The sequence below is a fragment of the Theobroma umbraticum genome, unplaced genomic scaffold (genome assembly GCF_002168275.2).
Source record: "Theobroma umbraticum cultivar Fairchild unplaced genomic scaffold, ASM216827v3 scaffold_95.0, whole genome shotgun sequence".
Classification (NCBI taxonomy): domain Eukaryota; kingdom Viridiplantae; phylum Streptophyta; class Magnoliopsida; order Malvales; family Malvaceae; genus Theobroma; species Theobroma umbraticum.
Genome location: NW_018397257.1, coordinates 3,174,573 through 3,193,362, shown reverse-complemented (window position 1 = coordinate 3,193,362; position 18,790 = coordinate 3,174,573). Strand labels below are relative to the sequence as shown.

General features: G+C 29.5%; 1 protein-coding gene across 1 annotated transcript; it reads left to right on the top strand.

The window, feature by feature from the left end:
• Nucleotides 1-7,073: 7,073 nt before the first annotated feature.
• LOC110411968 (peroxidase 15-like) lies at nucleotides 7,074-9,071 on the top strand. The gene is made up of 4 exons (XM_021422347.2): nucleotides 7,074-7,365; nucleotides 7,687-7,872; nucleotides 7,964-8,132; nucleotides 8,252-9,071. Exons 1-4 carry the CDS (start codon nucleotides 7,093-7,095, stop codon nucleotides 8,710-8,712), a joined length of 1,089 nt encoding a protein of 362 aa, XP_021278022.1. The 5' UTR covers nucleotides 7,074-7,092; the 3' UTR covers nucleotides 8,713-9,071.
• The last annotated feature ends 9,719 nt before the right edge of the window (nucleotides 9,072-18,790 follow it).

The following is an 18,790-nucleotide window of genomic DNA, read 5'->3' as shown; positions in this document are numbered from 1 at the left end:
ATTTATGTTTTTCAATTATATTCTATTTGCTCATATATTTTAAATTTCTATAGATTTTATTTTTTACGAATCATCAATCATATTTTATTTGTTATATAGGTTATATCTCCTATTTATCGTGATTTTTTTTTGTTATGTAGATTTTATTTTTAATGAATTTAATTTTAAAAATTAAAAAATTATTGTATATGTAATTCTCACATATAAGTTCTAGTGTTGCATTATTAGTTATTATATAAAATTTCACTAATATATTATTTTTTATTAATCCTAATTATATAAGAAAAAATTATCTCGAGTATATGTTTTTAATGTGTTTTATATTTTATATTTATTTGAAAGAAAATTATCTTGAATATAAGAAGAAATTATTAATTCTGTATATCGTATTTAACTATTTCTATTTATGCAATATAGTTTAATATTTGGTGTTATAAACTTAAATATAATAAAATAAAAATATTAATGTTGACTACATTAATTTTTTAATTAATTATATTGAGAAAAACAAGATTTCAAAACAAAATAAATGATAAGTTTTTTACAAATAATTTAATTATTCATATTAAAAAAGATATTGCCATCGTCAAACAATACTGTTCTAAAACACTATTATAAGTTTTTTTTTTATTTTTTTGATTTACATGTTATATTAAATTATTATCTATTATAAATTTTTTGATTATTAATAGTTAAAGTTCAATATATTAATTTTAAAAATTTTTAACTTTATACTTTTTAACTTTTGACCTCTTAATAAAAATTGATTAATTTCACCCCTGGTAAATACTAACAGAAGAAGCAGGTTTGAAGCTTACTATCTCACCTTGCTCTTGGCGAAAACGTCAGATGACTTAGAAAGGAGGAGATAAATAAGAGAGATGATCATATATATGGTACGATGGTTCTCATAATTAGGATTTTGAATAAGCTTAAGACGCGTGCGACATTCTGACGCCTCAGGTATACAGACTGCATGCAGTGCAATAAAGGCTTCTCACTCATTGATGGCTCAACAAAGAAAATATTGCTGGCTTGGCCCGAGATACCCACATTCTAAAATGAGTGTTACATCACAGGTGAGGGAAAAGTATGGAGGCAAATAATATTTTCCCTTATGATAATTGAATTATTTGGTTTTTCACAACCTTTGGGGCATGCAATAAATGTGTGTACTGCCTTATTATTTTTTGTTTAGATTTTGAATTTGAATTTTGAAATAAACAACATGAGATTTATTGAATATATATATATATATATATATATATATCTTTTAGTACATAGCTCAATATCTTCATGCACAAAACAAAAAAATTCATTTTTAGTAGCTTGTTAATTCTTATTAATAAACTTGTTAAATTAATCATAATAAACTCCACTTATACCACCTATGATTTTAATTGAGGAAATAGTAAGAAATAGTCATCTTCATAAGTCCATTTCAAAAATAGCCTTCAATATAAAATTAATTGCTTTTATTCAATTTTAACCATGAGATGACAAAAATTCCCTTAAAACCATTTCAACAAAATTAAATGCTCTCAATTTTTTTTCTCTAGCCATTTGTCTGCTCTGCGTCTCATTTTTCTTTCTCGTCATCTAACCCTTTCTAATTTTATCACTATCACGATCTCTCTCTGTCTATCTCTCGTCATATTGCCATATCATTGTCGATTTAAAGACCAAAGAGTATGACATAAAAGATAACGACAGATTTTTGTATTTATTAGTTTATACTTAGAAAATCCTTTATTGCTGATCTACATACGAAAAAGCATGGTATTGTGAGCAACAACAGGTTCTTCAGTTTATTGGTGTTGAATTCTTCAATTATTCAAGTTTGATAGAATATGCCTTGGTGTGTAACAAAGTAATTCATACCTTGGCGTATAACATCACTAAGAAGAAGGAAGCCTTGGCATGTAATATCTGGCGCGCTAAAGCTGTAGCCTAGGCTTGTCACATCTGATGCTAAAGTTTTGGCTTTGGCGTGTAACACTTGCTGCTGAAGTTTTAGGGTATGGCATCTCTTACTTTGACTTTGATGTGTAATATCTGGTACTGAAGCTTTAACCTTGGTGTGTAACATCTGCTCCTAAAGTTTTGGTGTGCATTATTGTTTTGTTTTGTTTTTTTATTAAACAAGATATATAATTTGTTCTTTTGTATTTCACTACAATATAAACTCTTGAAGTTAAAGCGAGTAACAACATTATTTTGAAATGTAATAATATTTTTTGAATAGAGCTTGCAATAATAACATTTTTTAAACATAGCATTTAACTTGTTTTCTATCTTTATATTTCATTGGATATAAACTATTGGAGTTAAGCACTTTCACTATAAAGATAAAATTTAAAATTAAAAAGGAATTTGATATGAAAATAAAGATGTTCTGAAAAATTATTCAAAAGTCAACATTACTATTGAAATGAAATGGATTTGGATAAAAAGATATTATCCAAAATACTCTAATTTGAATAATTAGTTTTTGGGTTATTTTACTTGTTACATTTCCTATAATTATAAGAAGAAAAAAAATATAGCATGTAACAATTTTTTTTTTCAACATGGCATGTAATAATATTTTTTCCAATATGTGAACTTGAAAATGAGAAGGTTTTATTAAGGATAATTTTATCCAAAAATCTTTTCTCTTAGCCAAAAGCAGTTAAAATTAAAAAAAAAAAAGTATTTTCGAAAACATCTTATCTTTGAGGAGTAAAAAAAAAATTGTATCATTTTAATTTTTTATAAATAATATTTTTTGGTTTCATTTTTCCAATTACTACCCTATAATCAGCTATGTTCCTATAAAGAGTTAACCTATTCATTTTGCCTAATAAAACTACAAAATACCCTTAAATATGAAGAATTATGCTAATTTTGAATTGAATGTATTTTGATAATTTTACTACATAAAATTAACAGTTTAACCCCTTATAGAACATAAGTTATCCATAATATTTTAATTAAGAAAAACAATATCCATAAGATGTAATTGAAAAAAAAAAAACACAAGATACCATATGAAAAAATGTTGAAAACACAAAAGCTGTAAGTAGAGTTTGCATAATTAATTATTTAAAGATTTATACAATCAAGTATGTTAATGATGATCATATTCATAATCAATAACAATAACTACAGATCATTAAATAACAATTTATATGGTCATATATGGTCACAATTTACCTAGGCATATTTATAGTTTCATGTAGACTTGGCAATTTGTATTTTTGAGCCTTAATCGTGTTGATACGATTAAGATACGAAATACGATAAGACTAAATATGAACACGACATGAATAATTATTCGTATCAGTATCTAAAATATGTACATAGATATGTTTGATAATTATGTAATACGACACGACACGACTAACATATTTATTAAAAGTGTCTAAATTTTTTTTAAACAACATGATTAATAAATACGATTAACATAATTTTTTCGTAATACGATTAACACGTTTGACTTAAAATATTTACAATTAAATATAATTTTATTATTTAAATTTAAAATCAATAATTATAAAAACAGTTACAATAAAATAATAATAACATCAAATATAATAAAATTTAACATAAATAACATACATAAAATTCATTATCATACTAATAAATTCATCATTGACATTAAACACGTTATTTATAAATGTTTAAACATGATAGCACGATTTACACAATTAATCAAACATGTAAATTGTGTCTGACATAATTAAGACATGAAATTTTTTATCTTAACCATGTCGACACGATTAAGATATAAAACATAATAAGACTAAACCTAAACTTGTTTAACTCTATATCTTCTCATATCGTGTCTAAAATTACCAAGTCTAGTTTCATAATTACAATTTATATGGTTATAGGGTCACGAATTTCTATATATATATATATATATATAAATTCTTCCTCAAAAGTCTCATAATATATTTTATACCTTTCATAAAGGTTGAGAAAAAAATTTTACTTTAATATATGTTATAATAAAATTTTAATTTTTTTTCAGAAATTATTTTATAATGTTTTTTAATGACAAAAAGCTTTCAAAAAAATACATAAATTAAAGTTAAATACTCTTTCCATTTCAAATTGAATAATTTCCTAATGACATTAAAGTTTGGAAACATTGAATCTGTCAGGATCCAGTCCATTAATTTAAAGCCTGATGTATTAAGAAATGAGATGTTAGAAGGAGGGTGGGGTTTGAATTGATTAAAAACCTTCCCTCTTACAGGGGTAACGTGTATGTAGGGTAGCATGCGCAAGGTCTAGAAGCAATATTCCTTTTAAGCCTCCAGCTAGAAATTTGATTCGTTGTTATAAAGTAGAGATGTTTTAGAAACTTTATCTGATAACATTAGATAGGAATAGGACCACAGCATTCATGCACCATTGTTCAAAGTCATTTTCTTGTTTCTCCGAGCATCGCTTTTTCCCAAACATTTTTCCAAAGCATCCAAGCACGTGTAAGGTACTAAAGGTATCTTATTTTCTCCTCCCACCTAATCCCATCGCAATCTTTGAAAGTTGAACTTCATTTGGCAGTCGTCTTTATGACTCTACAATACCTTGGAGAGCCATCATTTCCTACAATTAGACACTAATAATTATTCCCATCAGCAGCCTCCGGGGACACTTTTCGAGCTTTAATCGATTCTTCTTTGGACAAGTTGGGTGAGTTGGGCGGAATAGTTAATCATAGGATCAGCTGAGGCCAAAGCTCTGCCACTGGTTCATAAAACTTATGGATTAGTAAACTTCTTAAGGATAGCTTTCCATGCTAGTCAATGGCCTCTAGGCTGTCAAAAAATTATAAACTACTTGGGAATGGACTGAAGATTCGTTTGCTTTTGCTTCCATAAAATTAGTTGTTAGTGGCTAGGTTAACTTTCTCTGTTGTATCAAAAGAAAAAGAATTCTAACAAGAGCAAATGGTAAATTTTTTTTTCGTTTTTCTCAAGTACTATGTCTATATCTTCTTCTGAGTTTGTGAAATTGGACATAAAATTTAAATAAAAATCTATATATTTTCTTTGCAAATTTATTAGTAAAAATAACTAATGTGTTTAGTATCATTGACTTGGTGTTGACTTAAATCATACTCGAAATTATTTCGTCAAATCAGTACGTGAACTTGATTATATTTATTCTAGGAGTATAACAGGAGTGAACAACCTTATCTAAGGAATTTTTTTTTGACACATGTTTATAAAATGATTTTTTTTTATTTTCACAGGCATTCAAAAATTTCACATGATAATATTTATTTTATGTTATTTGTGTCATGTGACAATTTTATCGCAGCTAACAAAAAGAATTTATGGTGTTAAAATTTTTGATTAAACAAATAGCACATTGATTATATATAATTTATTAGTAGCTGATATAATAGATTTAATTAAGTATAAAAATTTATTTTAAATTTTAACTTTACAACTTACAAGTGTGCACGATCTACAAATATTTAAAAACTTAACTAATTAGTTCCTTTAGTTTTGAGCAAATGCAATATGATGAATGAGGAAGCTAAAGTGAAGCATGCATTTTATTTAGCCAGATAATTGTAGATACTTGATTTTGGTTAATATTTATTTTTTAAAAATCATTTTACAATACAAAATTTAATAAAAAATAATGAAAATAATCATTACAAATGAAGCACTATTTTATGCAAAACAATTAGAACAAGCGAATTGCTATTTCATGCGAAATAACTACTTCATACAGATGGTAGTAAAAGCAACTCAAAATAAGTAGCAAAGTTTATAGATACATTCATCTTGTAATGCTCCGGAGAGTTTGGTTTAATAGTTCGGAGATAGTTAAAGAGGCCTTCCTTTTAACCTTTTCTTGAAGTACAAGTGTTTTTTTTCTCTTACCATGTTCTTGTGTGCCTATTCACATACACTTTCTTCTCTTGTACCTATTCATGTACACCCTCTTCTCTTGTACCTTTTCACGTATACCTCTTTTCTATTACCTTTTATTTAAGAATAAATCTTGTTACACGTAATTACTTCAATGATCACATAATGGGTTTTTAACCGTTATTTAATATTAACTCTTAATAACAATTACTCAACATTAAAGCTCTCTTTAATAATGTCATTCATTACATTCATTAAAACTTTTTTTTGTAATCGTCACTTTTGGCACTATATATAGAATCTTCACAATTCATTCAGTCTTCTCTTCCTCTCAGAGCTAACACATTCTCCTGTAGAACTTCTCTTTCTAAATTCTTTTTCTAATTCTCTTCTTATTATCTTCCATTTATCTTGACACTTAATACTTCAAGAGCTATTTCAATCTACATTTTTGTTGCCTTCGACACATCCTCTAGTTGTTTACAACGCTCTGTCTCTCAATCACAAGAACCCTTTTATAATAATTAAAATGAAATTTACACCGTTTTTTCGAAAACATATGATTTTGGTTACATCATAAGTTAAAAGGTGAATTCCCTTCCATTTCGTAAGATGTCCTTGTTGCTATAAAATAGAAAAGGATTAAGAGTAAAAAATGTCAAAATTTCAGGAATAATGATGGGACTGCTTTAATTATTTAGTTTCTAATGAAAACTACTACTAATTAAAAGATCCCGACAATTTAATCATGAACAAATTAAGTACAAATTATTTCATCGAATCCGAATCAGTAAAAAGAGTAGATATTGAATTTTTGGGTTATAGATTCAAACCAATACGTACTCATTATTAATGCAACGCTATATATATATATATATACACATATATATATATATAAAGAATGAAAGTCCACATGTTTGAAGTTAAGTGCATCTTTGTTAGAAAACAAAATCTTTTACCGTCGACATTTTATTTAAATGCATGTGAAGCCTTGACTTTCATAAATAGTGTGAGAATTAATTGCGTAAAATCCAAGGAAATTACTTGCTAACCGACAAGAATATAGTAGTTGCGAATATTTGATATATCTATATGGACCGGAACCAACTTTATGTTCCACCAACACCGTATAACTAGGCTTTTCAAAGGTGAAGCTTATTACCGAACCCACATTGTCCTCCTATAAATAGGAGTCACAAATCACCCTCTCAATCAAATGTCAAAGAAAAATATCATTTCGGAGTCTTTCCTTCAGGGATATCAAATGCCTGCGAAAATGCATTGCTTTCAATATATAGTAGCTCTTCTTTTCTGTGCAGTTTTACTTGAGGGATCATTCTCTAATGGCCAACTTAGCCCATCATTTTATGATGAAACATGTCCAAACGTGACAAGCATCGTCCGACAAGTCCTTGCGAATGCTGCGCTGTCAGATCCTCGGATTGGTGCCAGTCTTATTAGGCTTCACTTCCATGATTGCTTTGTTCAAGTAACAACTAAAGCCTTCTCTGACATCTTTTTAGTTTTGTTTAATTTCCTGTTCCCCTGTCATGAAAAAATGCAATATACAAATTAGTAAAAGGTGCATGAGTCATCCTCATATACCTATTCTGTTCCTTCGTTCCGAAGTGTTGGTAATTTGGTCAGTCGTACTAGATTTGCTCAACATATCAAATTTCCGGCAATTAAGTATTTACCAATTGAGAACCTTAACAATGATATATCAATCACAAGCATCGGTCTGACTCTGACATTCTAAGGCTCTTAGCATCAATGCTTTGAATAACGTTAAGTTGGCCTCCAATTTCAGGGATGTGATGCATCAATTTTGTTGGACGATCCTGTTAACGGTGAGAAAGAAGCTCTTCCGAATAATAATTCAGCAAGGGGTTATGAAGTGGTTGATGCCATGAAGGCAGCATTGGAGAGTGCTTGCCCCAACACAGTTTCCTGCGCTGATATTCTCGCCATTGCGTCTGAAGAATCTGTCTGCCTAGTAATTTGGCAACCCACTGTTTTTCCTTTTTCCTTTTCTATTTTACATCTCTCTTCAAGCATCTTTGTCTAAAATTAGCTCATCGTTGCAGGCAGGCGGTCCTTCATGGGCAGTTCCATTAGGAAGAAGGGATGGCTTCACAGCAAATCGAACACTTGCCAACGCAAACTTACCTGGTTTTTTTGAATCCCTCGATGCAATCAAATTCAAGTTTACAGCCGTGGGGCTTAACACTAGCACTGATGTAGTAGCGTTGTCTGGTAATCTTTCTTTACTTGCTCGAATACTGTTACTGACCAAAGTAATATGAGGTAGCACAGGGTCATGGAACCTGTTGGACTTAATTTGACAATGTTTGGCATACAATTTTTCTTTTCAGGTGCTCACACATTTGGCCGGGCTCAGTGTTTCACTTTTACCGCTCGACTGTACAACTTTACAGGCGTGGGAGATACCGATCCGACCCTGAACACTACATACTTGGAAACACTACGCCAACTATGCCCTCAGGGTGGAAATGGTAGTGTTTTGGCAAATCTTGATCCCACGACACCTGATGGTTTCGACAATAACTACTTCACTAATCTCCAAGTTCATAAAGGCCTGCTTCAAAGTGATCAACAGTTGTTTTCGACTGAGGGTGCTGATACCATTGAAATTGTCAACAGGTTTAGTTCTAATCAAACAGCCTTCTTTGAAAGCTTTGTGGAATCTATGATCAGGATGGGAAATATCAGCCTGTTAACCGGTACGGCCGGGGAAATCAGATCGAATTGCCGCGTGGTGAATGCAGCCACGATCAGATCGGGTTCAGATGATGCTCTGGTCAGCTCCATATAAATTATATATGAAGTTCAAGGCCAAGAAACAAAATGGCGTGTGCGTGTGCGTGTGCGTGTGCAACTCTAAATAAGTACAAGTAATCCACAGATATTTATTTACTTCAATTATGTGTAGCTGAAAGAAATCATAAACATAATCCTGTTGTCTGGCTTGAACTTGCCGTGTTGAGTGGGAAGTGTTTCCTTTTTCTCTTCCTCTTGACTTTTTCTTTCTTTCCTGATCTTCAAAATGGTGGACAATTTTGAGATCTTCCTTTGGTTTTTTCATGTTTATTGGTCCATTGTTCTCGTCCTACTATAATGTAAACCCTCTAGCTCTTGTCAATAAAAATAACTAAACTATCACTTAACCGTAAATATCATGCCATTTAATTTGTATTAAGGTGTAGGCTCACTCGATAATTTTCATGGTGAATTTATATTGAAAAGTTTTATAAACTTAAATATTTAAAATTTCACACATGAAATTCATAATACTTAACTTATATATGTCAGAATCTTGATCCTTTTTTGAATAAATTGGAATAGTTAATTTATACATGCCAAAATCACAATGATCTCTTGAATGACATAAATCTGAGATTTAAAATGAATTTTTGAAAAAAAATGGGATAAAATTAATTTATAGGATGGAGAGAATTACATTTCATTATGTAATTTAAAATAATCATTTGTATAAATATGTAGTTTTGACATTAAAACTATGAACCATCAATATATAAATTAAGCGACAACTTCGTTAACAAAATGCCCAGAAAATAACAGAAAAGGAAACATATGGCCCAATAGGCCAACACAACCCCAAAAGAAGGAAGAGTATAATTCTTGTACCAAAAAGAGCCAACGAAACCAGCAAAAAACAGAAGAAAAAAGGTGACATTGCTCAAGAGGCTAACAAACCTATAAAGGAAAAAAATTCATTGTTTCAAGAACATTGCCTAACTCCTAATTTAGTAAAATAGACTATGTAGTTATAATCTATATATATATTTTAAAAGTTCTGTACCCACATTTACTGTAGCTTAAAGGCCCCTTTATGCAATTTCAATGAAATTCTAATTTTTTTTAAAAAAATATGGTCCCTGTATGGATTTGTTTGGTTTATTTTATTTTATTTTATTAGTTTTTGTTTGGATTAGGTGAGCTTTATTTTCTCATGGGCTTGAAATTTAGGTTTGTGATGCTAATGATAATGTATGTATTATAAATCAATCAGTTCGGTATAAAGATATATTATGTTATTTTAAGTATTTTATTAATTAATAAAAGTTTTTTATTTTTATATTTTTAATTTCATTATTAATTAATATGATAAATTTTATAGAATAAAATATGTTTTGTAAAGGAAATTATAAAGTGTTATAATTTCGATATCTTTATTGCGTAAAAGTATTATTCCCAAATGTTCTGAGTCAATGTTTTATTCAGATTTGTCATTAAGAGTAGAGGGTGAGCAAATGTGAACCGAATCGAACAATTCAACCAAACCGAAATGACTTCAGTTTTTTCGATTCGGTTAGTTTGGTTCTTTGGATAGTTCGGTTAGGATAATTCAATTATTAAAATTAATTCGATTCGGTTTCAGTTAGGAAATTTCTAACCAAACTAACTAAACTTAAGTAAGGGTATTATGGGGATTTTGCATGAAAAATAAATCCTAAACCTAATCTCTTCTCCTCTTTCGTTCCCTTTTAATTATATGAGTATCCATCTTATTTATTATAATTTTTTAGTATCATTTTTAATATTTTTGTAGTATTGATTTGTTAAAAAAATACAGCATAAATAAATATATACAAACAAAAAAAAATAAAAAATTTGTCAAGTTCGGTTTCTAGAAACCGAACTAAACTAACCGAATTAGTTCGATTTCAGTTAGTTCAGTTATTTGTATAATTCAACTCGGTTTCAGTTATTTTTAAATATAAGTTTGGTTAGTTCGGTTATTAGATATCCAAATAACTGTTTACACAGTCCTCGTCAAGAGACTGATAGATAGTTATGTTTCTCACTTCTAAAATGAGCAATCGATCTCATAGAATGAAGCATAGTAATACTTGAACTAACATGTGATTGCTTGTTATAAGAATATGTTCACTAAATATGATCCACCACTACCAAAATCTTGGGCTTCACTAACAGAAAATTTTGTTGACAAAGCTTAACAATTTGTTGCTGTTTCGTAATACCGATGAAAATGGAGACTGAAAAATCCATCGACACGTGATTGGAAATACATTCATCAGCAATGACCACTCTATCGATGACAGAATAATCCATTGAAACATTCTTTAATAGCATATTCCCTTGACAGATTCTATTGGTGAAATATTAAATCCATTGGTGATACAACAATTTTGTCAAAAATTTCGTAGGTAAATCTCTGACCAAATTATTAATGAAATAATCGACAAATTGAATGCAAACCTCATCATCATATTCCATGGGTAAAAAGTGTGAATCCGTTGATAAATTTTGTCCGTATTTAAAAAAAAATTTAATACCTTATAATGATAAAGAATTAAAAACTAAATAATAAAAATATGTAAGAGAAATAATTGTAAATATTATAAATATGAAAAAAATATTTTATTAATGAATAAAAACGTGAATTCAAATTGTATTATTTTTATTACAATCAATTACAAATAAAAAGAAAAACACATACAAGTATATGAATAATACAAATGAACCGTCGACCACTTTGATAAAGAATATAAATGGACTACTAACCAAATCACGCAATTGATGATCTACTGAATGCTAAACTCGAACTTATGTGGAAACATTCCCTCGGTAGAAACACTAGTTTTGAAAAGAAAAATGACAACACATGTTCTGCAACATATTTTGTTCGATTTTGTTTGTTTGTTTTCCATTTAATGATTTCAATACTAACATCTCATATATTCCATATGGACATGACCTGCCTACCCTAGATTATTTAGCAAATAGGTAATTCACAACATTAATATATATGCTCAACCCCTACTTTCTAAATAATCTCGAGCAACATTGTCAACTCCATTGAATTTACAAGTGATGGAGTGTGCTATACTCACTAAAGGGGAGCTTGGATAATCCATGAACTTGACTAACATACCCAATGCTATAAACTCGTACACTGTAATAAATATTGCATTACCAACAACTCATATATTCTATTAATCTAACCAACTAAACTAACTTAATTTAATTTGAGGTTGGTTGGTTAGGTCCTTGGAATATCCGAATGGCAGGTTTCACTTTACTTCCTGCACAAAAAACAAAATGACAAATTTTAAGTCGTCCTTAATTTTCTTATGGGTAAGAAATCAATTTCAACAAAAACTTAAGCATCACACATTAACAATCTATGCCACTAACAACTAACACGACCTTGGAAACATGAATTAAAATGAAACATTGAAGATCTAAAATGATTTTTAGTAGACATATGAGGAGAGAAGCTACCTAGTACCACAGAGTATTGAGCTTTAAAAGTCAAGAATCATTTAGAGAGATTGATCTTTTTAGATATTGTGTTTACTATCTCAATAATGTGAGTTTATATTACTTTATTGTTTTATGCTTTATTTTTTCCAATTGATTTTAATTCTTTTTTATTTCTAATTTACTAAGGTGTTTTGTTATACTAGTTAGCTTCCCTCCACAAATGTCGAATGAAAACCATTGCAGTGCTTGGATTTTTCATCTTTACGTGTTTAAGATAATGAGAGTTGTTAATTGACATAGATTAATAGTAGTAGAGTAGTAGAGAGTAGAGATTATTGAATCATTTATTCCTAGATGCCTTCTAAGATATTTATAACCTCAAAATCCACGAGGCATTTAACATTTTTTGCAAGTTTTACAAATACTACTAAGGAGATATCAACAACCTAAAATCCTATACCTTTAACTCATTAGGTTTAGCAGAACAATTTGTTACTAGCTCAATGTCGACTAAATGGAGAAGCTTTAACAATTGTTGAAGAAGGATAGGATTTCCATTTAGTGGACGTCGAGCTAATAATGGATTGTGAAGGTCAACCTCAAAGAATTAAACAAATTGTATAAGTCATAAGTATCTCTTTGGAATTATCTACATAACTTCCAAAAAATGTTAAATGCTTTATGAATTGTGAGGTTACAAATATCTTAGAAGGCATCAGGATCAAATGGTTAATTATAATCTCATCTCACAGCTTTTGCTAATTAATTTATTAATACATTTATTAATTTAATTTTTTGTAAACTAAATAACATTACTCATTTAATTACATTTTATTTAATCAATTAAACTATTTAAGTAAGTTAGTAATACGTTAACTAATTTAACTATTATTTTTTAAATTAAATATTATTACTTATTTAATTAATTGTTTTTTAAAATATGCAATTTATTGCTAGATGCTAAAGCTTAAAATTGGTTTGGACTTAGGGTTTACAAAATAAATAAATACAAAGTACCAGAATGCATAGTTAAAATATAACCCTTATGAGCTTTGGACTCGGAAGTAGGATGTCTAAGTATCATTATGTCCAAGAAAGAATAAATTTCATATAAAGTGAGCGTAAATATTTTATTCGAACGAAAGCTTTTTCCAACTTTATTTTCAGGTTGTCCGAATACAAAGGCCTTTTTTAGCTTTAAGGGTTATAGCTGATATCTGCCCTTGTCAAAATTTTGTTCAAACTAAGCTTTAGAGATATTTTCAATTGCTGTTCGCCCTATAATAATTCTGTCCAAACTAAGTTCGCTTAATAAAACTTCTATTCAAACCAAGTTTTGTCTAGCCTTATTCAACCAGGTTGTCCAAATATTTATAACCATAACTATCTGAGTCAAATTCTTCCCAACCTATTTAAAGCACTCTTCTCTTTTACACATTCCTTCAAGTTATGTCTAAACACCCTACATCTCTCCTATTAATTCTATCTAAGCTTAGCAATCTTAAAAGTAAGCATATTCGAACTGTGATCTGATCAAACCTTGAAGCGTATCCAACTACATCAATTGCCATGTGAAGTCCTATAAAATTTGAAATGATTAATTAGATACATGCACCTTAATCAACTGCTTCAATCTTACTACACTTAGGTATATAAGTAAACAGGTAAGGTACCTATTAATTGTTAACTTTAAAATTATTATAGTTTTGACTATGACAAAATGATCTGATTTGCTTGAACATTATTTAAGTGATCCTTGACAAGTTCTTAAAATGATTTAACTCCCATACATTGTTCTTACATGGTTACAAGCTTGACCCTTAAAGTTATTAAACTATATCTATAAGCTTGTATGACTTAGGTGTATAAGTGCTTATGATTCCCATTCATTTAAGTTTGATTTAAAGATTAAAGAAAAATCTAGATGCACTTATTAAAGCAGAGTTTTGAATACCTTTTTTAATGATGACAAAAAATGAGAGAAGAAAGACTAAGTTAAATAGAGTTTGGTAGGTCTTCATGTTTAATTTATGTGTGTGGTGCTTAGTTATGATTTTGTTGAATATTATGTGCAAGTTATTATGGATATTGAATATATCTTGCTTAGCTACTATGGATATTATAAATATTTCATAGTAAATCGTTAAAGAAAACTAAATGCATTAACTAAAGTGGAGCAACTCATTATGCATAAAGATTTGAAGCATTCATATTGAACAAAGATATTGCACTCTTAATCTAAGAGTATTTTGTCATCATCAAAAATAAGAGAGAGAGAGAGAGAGAGAATGTTCACTCCATATATTTTATATGATAACAAAACATTCTCATTCATTGTTGTCTAATTATATTATTTAAGTGTGCAGGAGAAAGCTTAAATTCATTAATATATTAGGTATTTAAAAGCAAGTCAAGATGTTTGTTTAGTTGTAAGATGGGTTAATTGGTTAAAAAGGCAAAAAAAAAAAAAAAGCTTTAAAGAAGACAAATTAGTCTTAACCGATTAACACAAATCTTTCATCAATTAAAGCAATTATGAGTGCTACATTGAAGACAGATAAAAAGCTTTTAACTAGTTAACATAAGGTTTAATCAATTAAGTGGATGTTGGATACAAAATAGAAGCATTTTAATTGATTAAAGGAAATGAGTTAACTAGCTAAAGATCAAAGTTAAAGTGTCAAAAAGCATCAAACTTCAAATTCAAAATATTGATGACCGTCTAAGGCACCAAACCAAGAGATTTAAAGTTGAAAAATTCTTAATTGGTTGGAGCTGATTTTAATCTGTTAAGGATGAATAGAGATAAGCTTTAATCAGTTAAAAAGAGTATTAATCTGATGAAAAAAGACTAGTCAAAAATAGTGCTTAAAGGTGCTTGAAAATAGAAAGCAATTACTCAATTAAAGCAACTGTTAATTGGTTAACAAACAGAAGCAATGTACAAGTTAGAGAAGACTTAATTAGTCAAAGCTTGCTTGTAACCGGTTAATGAAGCATTGTCTGCACATTTGAAGTTAAGCATAAAAAGACAAAATAACGGTAAGAAAAAACTAGTTTCTGTCTCCAATGGCCAAAAGTATTTTTTAACTATTTAAAGCCTTTTCAACAATAAAAAATCCTAGAGAGAAGACATCCAAAGTGATTTTGAGCTTAGAAGACCAAACACCTTCTTTTTACACTTGTATTTCACTTTCATCCTTTGAAAAAGTGTTTAAACTTAGCTTTGTACATCCTAGATCAGTTTGGTGATCAATTGTACTCCATCTTTTCTCTATTTCTTGATTATTCAAAGAGTGAGAAACATTATAAAAGGTAGATCAAGCTTGGGTTAACTTGGTTATTGTTGTAGGTTCTATCTTAGCCTTAAAAAAGTTAGTTTGGGTTTTGATTGATCCAAGAAAAATCACTGTTAAAGGTTGTGGCTGAGCTTGTGAAAAGCTATTGTAAAAGCTTGGTGGTAACTTGGGAATTCCATTGATTGTCTTTGTTTTGAAATTTCTGAAGTGCATAAAGCTTCATGAAAGTGAATTGCACAAGGATGGCTAGGTGCAAATATTTACTAAACATATTACGATATTTTTGCCATAACTCGCACTATAAGAGATTGATGAGATTCTTGGACCACTAGAAAACTAACAAAAAGAGATACAACATTTATGTTTATTACTTTTCTTAGTTGTAATCGGATCATGATCAAAAACCTTGTAGAAGTCGGAGCATTGTAGCAGTCTACACAAGGGAAAACTAGAGGACCTAACGTCATGGCCTCAAAGTCTCAAGGCCACAGGACTAGAACCTCGACAGCATGGGACAGTAATTGTCCAAAGGAGATAGTGCCACGGCACCAGCTCCCCAGCACAGGGTGCCATCTCAAGTTTTCTATTTTTTTTGCACTACGAGTTTTAGTCTTTTAGGGCTTTTCGAGGGATTATAAATAGGCCTTTTCAAGCAAAAACATTAGAAAAGGATTGAGCGGCAACCTTTTCAGAGAAAAAGAGTGGTTTTACATAAGAGCAAACAAGAAGAAAGCAAGATAAGTGAATATTGGATTCAACAGAAACCTGTTTCTCACTTTAGTTTTGTTATCTTTCTCTTTCTTTCGCTGTAAACATGAATTGTTTCGATGAAATCATGTTGCTTGCTTTAGTTATCATGAGCTAAACTATTTTTCTAAGATTGAGGTGGATTTCAACATATAAGTTGAATAGTTGTTTCTCTTTTGTTTATTATTAATGGGTATGGTTATATTTTTTTCAAATTTGTTCATAAACCTTTTAATTGTCTGGCTAATAATTGAATGATTTGTAAATCTAAATGAGACTCGACAGAGTGATTTTAAATTAGATTATGTTTTGAATAGTGTATGTTCATGTCACTTAGAGAATAGGTGATCTGATTCACAATTAGGATAGGCATATGCCTAAATGCCATACATAGTCAAATTAGAACAATAACTTAATGAACCATAGTTTAATTGATTACTATAGACATGTAGTGATCCAATTAAGTTAGGTATTTGCACAAGTATTTTGATGGAGACTTATGCATGGGTTTGGATTCTAGATTAGGAAAACCACCCATGAATATAAATATTGGAGAAACAAAGGTCAAATGAAATGTTAAATGAACCCATAATCTTAAATTTTAATCTATTGCCTCTTTAGTGAATTTTTAGTTTATGTTAATTAGTTTAATGTTTGATTGAATTTAGTTGTAATTGATTTTCTATAAAATTGAGTTGCTCAAATAAGTTTAATTTGGCATAATTTTAATACTTTGTGAAACATTAAGAGCAAATCCCTATAGGATACGATTATAGACTTACTATCTATATTACTTATTCAATACATATACTTACGTGTACTAAACTGATAACAATACCTTAAACCCTAACTTAAGTGATGCACTTGCTTTAGTCTTTTGGGAACTGAATCTTCTATCTAACAACTTTTCATCCAACCATATCAACATTGGCTTCAAGAATCTCATGCATGAACACTATTTAGAAGCCAACCACCAAAAACCCCAATTACTTTTCAATACTGAGATGAACGGAAAGGAAAGTGCAATAAACCCAAGTTCAACCCCTTCAACCTCATGGGGTGTCATTCCCACTTCCAATAACAAGCAAAAATCAACAAAGTATTGCAAAAGAAAAAAAAACAAAAAAAAAACAAGCGAAAAAACCTTAAGCCTCATGGTGTCTCATTCTCACTTTCAATTCTAAGCAAAAATAATGAAATATGGCAAAAGAAAACAAAAAACAACAAGCAAAAAAGGAGGGTTTTCTTAATTTTTTAGAAATTTTCTTTTTTGGGATGGTTATCTATTTTAGATATAAGAAAATTGAGATAGATTTTGAAAAATCTATCCTGATTAAGGGAAAGAGGGCAAAAAAGGAGTTATGATGTTTTTGGAATTTCTGACCATCAGAGACGAAGGTCAGAATTTGGATTTGGGGAGGGCGATCTTGGGGAGAGAAAGGTAGGGTAGGGAGAAGGAGAAAAGGAAAAATTAAATGGAAAAAAATAATTAAATGTGCTTTAATAACTCTACCAAAACGAAGTAGTTTTGGGCAAATGGGAAAAGAAAAAAAAGAAAAAGAAAAGCCACCTTAGCATCATTTGACATATTAGTACCATGTAAGTACAGTTAATGGCCAATTTGGATAAAGTTATTCATAAAGATCTAATTGCACACAATATCAAAATATAAGGACTAAATTAACCAAATTTTAGATAAAGACTAAATTAAACTAAACTTATAATACGTGAACTTCCTTAATACTTTGACCAATGAAAATATTATCTTCACATTATCAGCTTCTACTCGATACACCCACCTTGCATTTACCATTTCTAACTTCTCTTACAAAATTTTCACAATAGCATAAGCATATTTGATATGAAGCATATTAGCATCTCGAAGTTTGGAGCTACCACGATGGACTTTATTTCCTTTCTCGCATCTTCATTCCAAGTTTTAATTGAGTGTTGATGGAATTGAGATAATTATACTTACATAATTACATTATATTAGTGTATTTATGTTGGTCAAATGAAGACAATTATTTGACTATCTCTAATTATTTTTCAAGACAAACTTCGTCTAATTTGTCAAGTTTGTTGTTAGAATCTTCTTTCAGTGATGATAAGAATATAAGAAGTTCATAGAATTTATGTGAAAAAAATATGGATGAGCACGCATGGGTCAAGTGTGGTCAAATTGAATCCTTCCAAAGTGCATGTTAAGTTGTACACTTTAATCCCAAGAAAAGATTTGATAGTTTCTTTTTAAAGGAAATTGTGAGAAATGATCATTCTCGTAAGCTCATTTCAAAAATAGCTTTTAATATAAAGTTAACTGTTTTTACTCAATTTTAGTCATGAGCTGACAAAAATACCTTTAAAACTATTTTAGACAAATTAAATGCTTTCAATTTTTCTCTCCTCCCATTTGTCTGCTGTGCTCCACATTTTTCCCTCTCACCATCCAACTCTCTCTAATTTTACCACCATCACCAGGGGCGAAGGGAAAGGAGCTAATAGGCCCCCCCCTAAACTTTTAAAATTTAATTATTTTTTTATTTTTATAAATTTTATAATTTTGTTCATTATTTTTTAAAAACTTTATAATTT

Excerpts from the sequence above, each read along its gene's own strand:
- LOC110411968 (XM_021422347.2), top strand. The coding sequence starts at position 7,093 with ATGTCAAAGAAAAATATCATTTCGGAGTCTTTCCTTCAGGGATATCAA. Across the intron at positions 7,366-7,686 it reads TCCATGATTGCTTTGTTCAA|GGATGTGATGCATCAATTTT; the intron begins GTAACAACTAAA and ends CTCCAATTTCAG. Across the intron at positions 7,873-7,963 it reads CTGAAGAATCTGTCTGCCTA|GCAGGCGGTCCTTCATGGGC; the intron begins GTAATTTGGCAA and ends TCATCGTTGCAG.